A 10,822-nucleotide genomic window follows, 5' to 3' on the forward strand; every position below is an offset into this window, starting at 1 on the left:
ACTGACAATTCAGCTACCGGGTGCAGACTTAGAATGTATTAAAGAACAAAATTAAATTTTATTTTGACATAATTACACACTCTATTTCTGGAAAATGACTGGATAGATGACAGATCACTTTTGGTGTTCAAGATGGGCATCCATTTGACAACCTTTATTGTGGAGAGGATATGGCAATCTTTCTTAAATCTAATCAAGAGTTCCTGTCTGCTTTTTTTGCCATTATGTGTTTTTGTACAGAACATGTGTATTGAAGCAGAAAATATCCAGTATAATGAAAAACCTTCTGATAATGTTTTTTCAGCGTGCTTCTGCCATTTGGTAGTTTTGCAACTGGAAATCAATCCTATCCACATCCACCATATTATTATTCTAACCTATAACACACTATGCTTTTGCATGATGCCATTCTTTGAATTTACTTTCTTAAATGCATTGTGACAGAACATGCTGACAATCATGGTGTGTCAGTTGTCCTTCCATTTCAACACCATGCGCTTTTTACTGTATGTCACCACGGACTGTTCACCCTGTTTCAGGTTTTCCTTCTTCATTTCAGTTTTGCTGCATTATACCAAAACACTGGTGTTTATAGTTGCTTGTTTGTCAACCAAAATGGACTAGTGTACCAGTTTTTGAGGTAAAAGCGATAGCCCTTTCCTAGAAGTGATGAGTAAGCACCAAATCAATTAAAGAAGTTATTTTATTTTCAGGGCAATGGCTTAAATGATTTGTGTTCTTGTCAGTATAAACAGTGAAAAGTTGACCAAGTACAAGTAGAACATATGCTTGAAGGTTTGGTACAAACTTAATTATGTGTATAGACGGCCATCCATCCTAGGAGCAAAGAATATTGATGATATTTGCCTGCTTTCAATATTGATACTGGCGAGATACCGGTCCTGGGAATTCCAAGACTGTAGCAAAATCTCTACAGTAGTTCCTGAGACTAGCTCAGACATACAAAAAGAAGCGAGCAGGGGACTTCAGTAGAGAGACAAAATTTAATGTACTTACTAAAATATGACTACAGCTTACATTTTATGTTTGCATGCTGTAATATTCTTCTGTTGTGCTTTTGATATATGATGAATGCACAGTAATGTCAAATGGCAAAAAATATTTCTGTGTCATATAGTTTAACAATTTTTGAATTTTTTTGCTTTACTTGTGCTGTGAAACCTTGCTCTTTTTCAAACTTTGTGAGTCTAGGTCAACAGGAGCTATCCTGAAGGTTTTGATGAGTGAATTTGTGGGTATCACAATATGTGACATACATAGTCATAGCTTTTGATTGTTCACTTAGAAAGGTAAATGCTTTACACTGCGAAGGGACCATGGACCTCAGTAAGTGACAAAAATTTGAACTTGATGTGCTTACCCATTCCTGAGGATAAGGGGTCTCAACAGACGAACAGATAAAAAAAGAAAAAAGGCAAAAAGAAATATTTTTTTGTGTGATATAATTACAAATTTACAATTTTTGGATTTTTCCTTTACTTTTACTGCGAAAATTCTTGCCAAATGTCGTGATTCTAAGTCAAGTAGAAGTACCGTTTACATTTTGTTGAATGAGTTTGCGAGCATAATAATATGTGACATAAATGCGTGATTCTTTTAATTGCATTGACTTAGAAGTTTAAATGTTGTACACCACCAAGAGACTATATGGTATGTGACTTCAATTTGAACTTGATGTACCAACTTGTTCTTGAGGAAAAGGGGTCTTAACAGACGGATAGACAGACAAATAGATGAAAAATGACAAAAAGAAATATTTTTTTCCTTATAGTATAGTTACAAATTAACAATTTTCGGATTTTTTTCATGAGATTTTATTGTGAAACAATGCTTCTTGGCAAATTTCATGATTCTATGGGGAAGTACCGTACAGATTTTGATGAGTGAGTTTGCAAGTGTCAAAATTGGGGCCATATCTTTTTATTGCATTTACTTAAAAACTTTAATGTTTTAGACCAACAAGGACTATAGACCTCAGTATATGGCATAAATTTCAATTTGATACGTCCTCCCCTTCATGAGAAACAGGATTCTTAACAACCAGAAGACAGAAAGACAGAAGCCTAAAAATGATAAAAATTACCAAGAATACATTATCTTTACTGATGAGGGTTCCATCTAGTTTAGAAAGCATGAACATATAGTGTGATAACACCGGCAAATGTGAAACTCATTAGTCATACTACTTACAAGCCACAGAGTGCTGTGGGCAGAAATATCCATTGAAGCCACTTAGGAGTAGCTGGTCATTGATGGATGAATCTATCTTGCCAACTTGAAGTCTTGAAGTCAATCCCTCGTTTTCAGCCATAGAATACAAAAATAATTTTCTAATTTCCTTCCACCTGTTACAGTTTGGACCTGGAAGGCAACCCTTGGCACTGTGACTGCGATCTTCTGCCACTGGCCAGCTGGGCCAGTTTGCGAAAAGACGCAGTGCCGGGACAGCCCAGATGCAGCACCCCACATTACGTCGAGAAAGAATCCCTGCAGCACTGGTTCCACAGCAAAGATCCGATGAAGTGTAGTGGCGCCACCTCGTTGCTGCGAGCAGATCTGAATCGTGTGCTGTCCGTGGCTCGTGCCGTCGCCGAGCAGCGGCCGAGCTTCTTTGCAAACTTGCTCCCCGTCTCCGACGAGGAAGTCAATTTAACTGCTACGTATTACTTTTTGTACGCTATGGCTGCCCAAACCAGTGACGACGTGGAGAGTGTGGTGTGGCACTGGGCACGGTTCCTTGAGAAAGTTCTGGATAGGCGGCACCTCCGCTACGTGGAGAAGGCCACCGATATAGGCCTCGATCCTATCAGCTCGGACAGGACTCGGCTTCTCCTCAGTAAGCTGGGCAAACATGGTCCATTTAATTTTAAGGTGGACTTAAGCGTGGACCCACTTGCAACTACCACCACAAAGCCACCAACAGCCAGAGCTAATGAGCAGCCCCTGAGGGCAAAGGGCTTTGAACCATTTGTAAATTTCACTTATGTTCTGAAAAATGTTCCACATGATCTGACAGAAGTTGTTGATGTGACTATTGAGGAAGAGCTGAAGATTGTGTTTGGAATTATCAATCGTACCAGTGCCAGCAGCCCGAGAGTTACAGCAGCCAATGGAATACCACGGAATTCGGAAGGTAATGTAATGGCTTGGCTCTGAGCACTATGGGACTTAACATCTGAGGTCATCAGTCCCCTAGAACTTAGAACTACTTAAACCTAACTAACCTAAGGACATCACACGCATCCGTGCCCGACGCAGGATTCGAACCTGAGACCGTAGTGGTTGCGCGGTTCCAGACTGTAGCGCCTAGAACCGCTCAGCCACACTGGCCGGCGGTAATGTAATGACTGCCTCCCCAAACATTACTGCAGCTCCCACAAACATGACCATGCCTTCTGGGAACACAAAATAATACTTCTGTCATTACAACACTTGCAAGCCTGGTACTTATCATTACTTCCACTTGTTCACCTGCTACACCAGTCACTCTCCATCCAAATCTGCCTTCTGTAGTGGCTGGCATGTATACCTCTACCAGCCAATGCCTCCAGTGTGATAACTGTCAGTGTAATCATGAATACAACCTCACATGAATCGGTCAGTTTAGAAACATTGTAACTCCATAAATGCACATTTTTCAGGCAACATATAAAACTATTTTTAAAAGGAATTTCAGTACATATCAAAAGTTGCTTCATCCTTTTTAAGGAGTGTAGATAGATGGGTAATTTAGAATACAATATAATCTCTGGCTCCTAATAGAACCAGCCAAAACAGTGTTCATAGTGATTGGAGTTACATTTTTTCTAAAATTAACTCAAATGCATGTGAAAATTTATTACTGAAACATGCTATTGTAATCAGCTTTATAATAATTTTACTTTCAAAAGCCACAAAACACATAAAAACTGATTTGTACAGCAAACCTACACAAATGTATGACATTAGTAATATGTTGCCTTTAAAATTAACATTAATTTGAGGCATCTGACTTTTTTTTGTAAATTATGCAACAAAAAATCTTACAATGTTATGTCTCGGCAATGCAAAGACTGAAAGACTGAAAACAACTTCAAATTATAAATGATTGTCCAAAATTTCAAGCTAAAATGGCTGATATTCTTCAGGAATATACTGCAAGATCTTCTTCAGGTCAACATGTTTAGTTTCAGTGATTGACAGCTGTATGTCATACGTCCTTGTTTGTGACATACACACATTTTTCTTTCCATTATCCCCAAGATGAAAGTATGTTCCACTGCTATGTTGATGAATAGTGATGCAACTACTGTCTCTGGGTGCTGAGATGAGTATTTGAAATGCCTTAATGTTGATATCTGGAATGCAGTACACTTGTTTCTTGAAAACTTTCTCGTGAATTTACTATCTTTTTATGTAGAGGATGCCACCAATCCTTGAAGTCCGTTGCATCTTAAGTTCATTGCATCTGAAGTTAGTTCATTGCATCTTAAGTTAGTTCATTGCATGTTAGGTTAGTTTGTTGCATCTTAGGTTAGTTTGTTGCATCTTAGGTTAATTCGTTGCATCTTAGGTTAATTTGTTGCATCTTAGGTTAGTTCGTTGCATCTTAGGTTAACCACATCTTCAGCATTCACCATAGTAACCATGAACTTCCCAGGGAGTCTTGACTGTACTATTATCTCACATATTTCTGTTGGAAGACAAATTCAACTGTGCTATGACAAAAGCCTCTTCACAGTGCAAAAATCGCCGTCATTGTGGAGAAAAGAATGTCCTCTCAATGGAAAGAAGTACTGGATTTTATGAAAATGCTCCGTTTCTACAAGAGCCACTAAAAATGGTGTGATTTCTGCTTTGACTACTGCAGCTATCACTAAAGAGGTGCAGTTCACTCACATTCTTTGGCATCAAATTATCTATTTAAGGCAGAATAGAAGAAGCTGCTTTATTTGATCCCTGGATTTCATCAGGTAAAAATGACCTCCTCTTGATTTTGCACTGAGCGAGGTGGCACAGTGGTTAGCACACTGGACTCGCATTTGGGAGGATGACGGTTCAATCCCTTCTCCAGCCATCCTGATTTAGGTTCTCCGTGATCTCCCTAAATCGTTTCAGGAATGGTTCCTTTGAAAGGGCACGGCCGATTTCCTTCCCCATCCTTCCCTAACCTGAGCTTGCGCTCCATCTCTAATGACCTCGTTGTTGACGGGACGTTTAACAACACTAACCTAACCTAACCTAACCTTGATTTTGCATTATGAATGTCAAAAACCTTGAGGGTTAACTGCTGAAGATGAAACAACTCCTGCACCGGAATTTTAGGCCGTGAAATATTCTGTATGTAGTCAAATGCTATAACAGCCAGATCCTCCCTTTCCTTGCTCAGATTTGTTGAAGCTTGACAAGTATAACAAAATGTTTTAGCTCTTCTTTTGTGGATCATTCTGCTTCAGCAAGCTTCTTTGCCTTGTCGTTAAGGAATGGGAAATTTGATTCCTGTTCCAGAACTTCTCATGTACAGCAGATATCTACCTGAGGCCTCCCAAAACTGAGGTGAAAATGGTCTTTGCTGTATTTAGCATAGCACTGATATGTAATGTCTTTGTCAGGACTTTTTTTACTTAAATGTCTGAAACACGATTTCCACATTTAATTTTACACCAAGATAATGTCTCACCTTGGAGGAATAGGGAATCTGTTTTCTTGGAAAAGAGTCAATATGTTGATGAAAGAGCATCTTAATTTTGGCAGGCTTTGAATTTTCTGTGGGTTTTTTTCCTCTTAAATCAACTGGAGACTACCTGCTACAAACAATTTTCTTAGATGATGGAGTCTACTGTCACCCTTAAGACCATGGAAAGCTATAGAAGCCTCTGGCAGACCACCTTCCTTTCATCATTTAGCATGATGAAGTGTTTAGAAGTGTAACTACGCTTAAAAGATGACACATGGACAAGGTCTTTGTACATTGTTACTGGTGATGAGATCTTCTATGTATGTATCCTGTCCGACTTTGCTCTCGAAATTATTAAATCTATCTAAAAAAGATGACTGATGAAATATATTAACATTATGAAAACATGCTTCACTTGTTTATCTTTGTGGAATTGCTTTTCCTGCATAGTTTATGTATTCACTTCCTTGAATATGTGCTCTTTTCATTATGTCATTCTTGTATTCAGCTTCATTCCTCACACCCCTCTTTTGTTTTGGGGTGTTTTTGATTATCACAGAACTTTAAAATAAATCTGCTACCAACCTGCACCTTGTAATCACATAAGATAATTAAGACCTTTGACTGGAATACTCTCTTTCAAATTCTGAATGTGGCAGGGGTAAAATACAGGGAGCGAAAGGCTATTTAGAATTTGTACAGAAACCAGATGGCAGTTATTAGAGTCGAGGGGCATGAAAGGGAAGCAGTGGTTGTGAAGGGAGTGAGACAGGGTTGTAGCCTCTCCCCGATGCTATTCAATCTCTATACTGAGCAAGCAGTAAAGGAAACAAAAGAAAAATTCGGAGTAGGAATTAAAATCCATGGAGAAGAAATAAAAACTTAGAGGTTCACTGATGACATTGTAATTCTGTCAGAGACGGCAAAGGACCTGGAAGAGCAGTGGAATGGAATGGACAGTGCCTTGAAAAGAGGATATAAGATGAACATAAACAAAAGCAAAATGAAGATAATGGAATGTAGTTGAATTAAATTGGGTGATGCTGCGGGAATTAGATTAGGAAATGAGACACTTAAAGTAGTAAATGAGTTATGCTCTTTGGGGAGCAAAAACACTGATGATTGTTGAAGTAGAGAGGATATAAAATGTACGAGGGCAGTTCAATAAGTAATGCAACACATTTTTTTTCTCGGCCAATTTTGGTTGAAAATACCGGAAATTTCTTGTGGAATATTTTCAAACATTCCCGCTTCGTCTCGTATAGTTTCATTGACTTCCGACAGGTGGCAGCGCTGTACGGAGCTGTTAAAATGGCGTCTGTAACGGATGTGCGTTGCAAACAACGGGCAGTGATCGAGTTTCTTTTGGCGGAAAACCAGGGCATCTCAGATATTCATAGGCGCTTGCAGAATGTCTACGGTGATCTGGCAGTGGACAAAAGCACGGTGAGTCGTTGGGCAAAGCGTGTGTCATCATCGCCGCAAGGTCAAGCAAGACTGTCTGATCTCCTGCGTGCGGGCCGGCCGTGCACAGCTGTGACTCCCGCAATGGCGGAGCGTGCGAACACACTCGTTCGAGATGATCGACGGATCACCATCAAACAACTCAGTGCTCAACTTGACATCTCTGTTGGTAGTGCTGTCACAATTGTTCACCAGTTGGGATATTCAAAGGTTTGTTCCCGCTGGGTCCCTCGTTGTCTAACCGAACACCATAAAGAGCAAAGGAGAACCATCTGTGCGGAATTGCTTGCTCGTCATGTGGCTGAGGGTGACAATTTCTTGTCAAAGATTGTTACAGGCGATGAAACATGGGTTCATCACTTCCAACCTGAAACAAAATGGCAATCAATGGAGTTGGCTCCAACATCGACCAGTGGAATGGTACCATGCAGGCATACAGGCCCTCATTTCAAGGTGGCGTAAGGCCGTAGCATTGAATGGAGATTACGCCGAAAAATAGTATTGTGTAGCTAAAAGATTGGGGAATAACCTGGTGTATTTCAATGCTGAATAAAACAAACCCTGTTTCAGGAAAAAAATGTGTTGCATTACTTATCGAACTGCCCTCGTAGATTGGCAATGGCAAGGAAAGCGTTTCTGAAGAAGAGAAATTTGTTAACATCAGTTATAGATTGAAGTGTCAGGAAGTTGTTTCTGAAAGTATTGGAATAGGGTGTAGCCATGTATGGAAGTGAAATGTGGACGATAAATAGTTTGGACAAGAAGAGAATAGAAGCTTTTGAAATGTGGTGCTACAGAAGAATGCTAAAGATTAGATGGGTAGATCACATAACTAATGAGGAGGTACTGAATAGAATTGGAGAGAAGAGAAATTTGTGGCACAACTTGACTAGAAGAAGGGTTCGGTCACATTAATTTTTTACTATTTTATTGTTCCATTTCGCCCCCAACTTCCTGTAATTGATTTTAGATTTTATTTGGCATAGATTTTGATGACAGCACAAAAACATGACATGCTACAGAGAAAGAGGCTTCAGATTCATGTTCAGTGCAATCAATTTAGTCAGATATTCATACTTTTGTGCAAACATTGATGATAATTCAAAATTTGTCAGCTTATTTAATTATACTAAAGTCACCACAATTTTGGATGGTCCTCTATACATAATGAAAGGTGGAACATGGTTCTTAATAGTGTGTGAGACCACCACAGATGGCAGTGCTTGCTCTGAAATGTGCTGCCATGCTGGCCCCAAGGTTGGTAAGAAATTCTTGAGATAGGTTGTTCCTTTCCTCCACAGCATGGTTGACAAATGCTCAACAATCATTGCTGCAAAATGCCTCCCCAACACATCCCACTTGTCCTACTAACCAGAAATAACAAATGCTGTTGCCTCTCTTTCAGGCTTCTACATGACTTCGGCGTCTGCCAACGACATGGCAGCACTGCCAAAGAAGTTGAGTGCCACAGAGCAGATGGTGGCCGGCCTGCGTTTTGAGCTTCACAAGATGCTTTCTGTTCTACTGCAGAGCATTGATCAGGCCAAGTGGGACGCCGCGTACCAAAAGTTTGTCAACGAGGAAGAGGAGAAAGCTAGGAAATCTCAACTGCAGCCAACACTCACCACTGATCCGATGAACACAAGGACAGTGAGAAGCAGTGCAGAGAGCTGTGTGCTGACACAGCCTCGACTGACTGTGCTTGTTGTTTTTCTGACTCTATTGGCCCAGCCTCTTGTGTAATCGCTCCATACAGCTGTGCATGTAATAGCCAGCTTCTGCTACATCTGCCTTAATTTATTATAAAATGCATTTTCTTCATCAATCTTTATGTCATTGCCTTTACTCCTTATTGAGTTATTATGAATTGAAAATACAAGTGTACTTTGAAGAATATTGTGGGAACAATTTTGCTCCTTGGGTGGAATCTGATTTATAGTAAAATAGTGCAGCTAACTTGCATGAAATTATTCGAATAAAACTCAAAATGTCTGTGTAAGACATTTGGTTTGATGCATTACATCTCACACTTTGATTTAAAGGCTTAAGTGTAGGAAAAGGAACATGAATAATGAGCAACTGCCAAAATTTAGATTTCATCAAAGTCCTATTCCTCGAATCGTCAGGTGCAATCCGTAATTGACTGGAGAGGTAATTTTTTTTATCCACTCATCTGCTTGTGAACCACATGAGTAAATAAGAGATTAAATTTGACAATATTATGAAAAAGGTAGATTGCTACGCACCATATGTAGGAGATACTGTATCACAGACACAACATATTGAAACTTTCAGCCAAATGGCCTTTTTCTGAATTAGAAAAAGCACACAAACTCATATAAGCGTAGTGTGCACGCACGCATGTGTGTGCTCACACACACACACACACACACACACACACACACACACACACACACAACCACTATCCCTTGCTGCTGAGGCCAGACTGTGAGAGGATGAAAATTTCTTCTAGTGGATTCATCATTACAGTCAGGTCTTTAAGTAGAAATACTTTTGTGCAGTTTATATGAAGGAAATATGTTATTTTCTGTAGTTCCATTTTACAGAAGCGACCTTTAGTAGCTGCTTCTATCATGTGTTTTCTCCCTCTTCAATTTCCTGCCTTGATGAATTCGTCATGGTTTGGACTCCATATCTGCTGTGAATAAGAACATCTATCCTGATGAGCTCCTACTCCTCCTTATCCTCCTTGTCTTCCCACTCCTGTGGTACCAGACCTTGTCACTTATTTGCTCTCTCATTAGAAGAGCCAATGTCTTCGAAAATTACGCAACGTGTTTTAACACGTCCAGCTGCTGTGTTTCAGCATGCTTGTCTACTGACTCCGATGTTAAAACTCGTGTGCTCTGAACATTCTGACATGATCTGGGATCTGTCACAGCCTACAACAGCCTGACAATATTTACTGTTGCTGTATTCATACATTAATCCTTATACTGAACTGTGCTTCACGGGCTTTATATTTACCATTAATGATTCTTTTGGCATTTTGTCACTGCCGCTCATTTCACAAGTGGCGTGAGCTGCCAAAGCTGGATGGCTTTGCTTGCAGCTGAGATATGAGCTCCTTCACCCGGACTAGTCTGGCCACCAACTCATTCATCTCGAGGTGTGTGAGTGCTCCTCCAGAGTGGGTGGTCCTCACTTTTCTTTGTCAGGCTCTGACACAGGGCCTTCAGGGCTGCTTTGTGCTCACTTGCTTGTGCTCTCATCTGTCTGCTCTCTACCTGCACTTCTAGAAGTGCTACTGCTGTCCATTGCCCTTTCTTCCATGACCCTCATGGTGGCCTTTTTCTGAGTTGAATGTTCAGCCTGGTGGTAGCCTCGATGCCTGTGCACCAGTAGCTGGATGTATCAAAACACATTCTTCCACATCCAAAGCTCCTAAGTGACAAGCATGGCTTGCAGTCAGAGGAGGAGGAGGAGGAGCATGTGGTAATGGTGTTCACTGGGACAGACACCAGGGGCAACGTGTGACCTGTGGCTGTGCACAGCTTCAGTGCAGGGACAGAGACTGACTTGTGTGGATCTTGCCAAGTCAGGAAAATGAATAGCAAGAAACTGCATCTGCAAAGGACAGCATGTTCAACATTTTGCAGATGACTTAAATTCAGTATGTGGAACCAGGATAGTGCTGGAGAGGATATTGACAAATATGAA

General features: G+C 40.4%; 1 protein-coding gene across 2 annotated transcripts in view; it reads left to right on the plus strand.

Annotated features, from left to right (window-relative positions):
• LOC126106503 (uncharacterized) overlaps window positions 1–9,035 on the plus strand; it is a 154,187-nt gene extending 145,152 nt beyond the window's left edge. For both annotated transcript variants that reach the window (XM_049912820.1, XM_049912821.1), the window contains 2 exons: window positions 2,376–3,154; window positions 8,547–9,035. In XM_049912820.1, coding sequence (XP_049768777.1) covers window positions 2,376–3,154; window positions 8,547–8,884 — 1,117 coding nt within the window. In that variant the 3' untranslated portion in view covers window positions 8,885–9,035. The remainder of the gene's footprint in view (window positions 1–2,375; window positions 3,155–8,546) is intronic.
• Window positions 9,036–10,822: the final 1,787 nt, after the last annotated feature.

The sequence above is a fragment of the Schistocerca cancellata genome, chromosome 10 (genome assembly GCF_023864275.1).
Source record: "Schistocerca cancellata isolate TAMUIC-IGC-003103 chromosome 10, iqSchCanc2.1, whole genome shotgun sequence".
Lineage (NCBI taxonomy): Eukaryota > Metazoa > Arthropoda > Insecta > Orthoptera > Acrididae > Schistocerca > Schistocerca cancellata.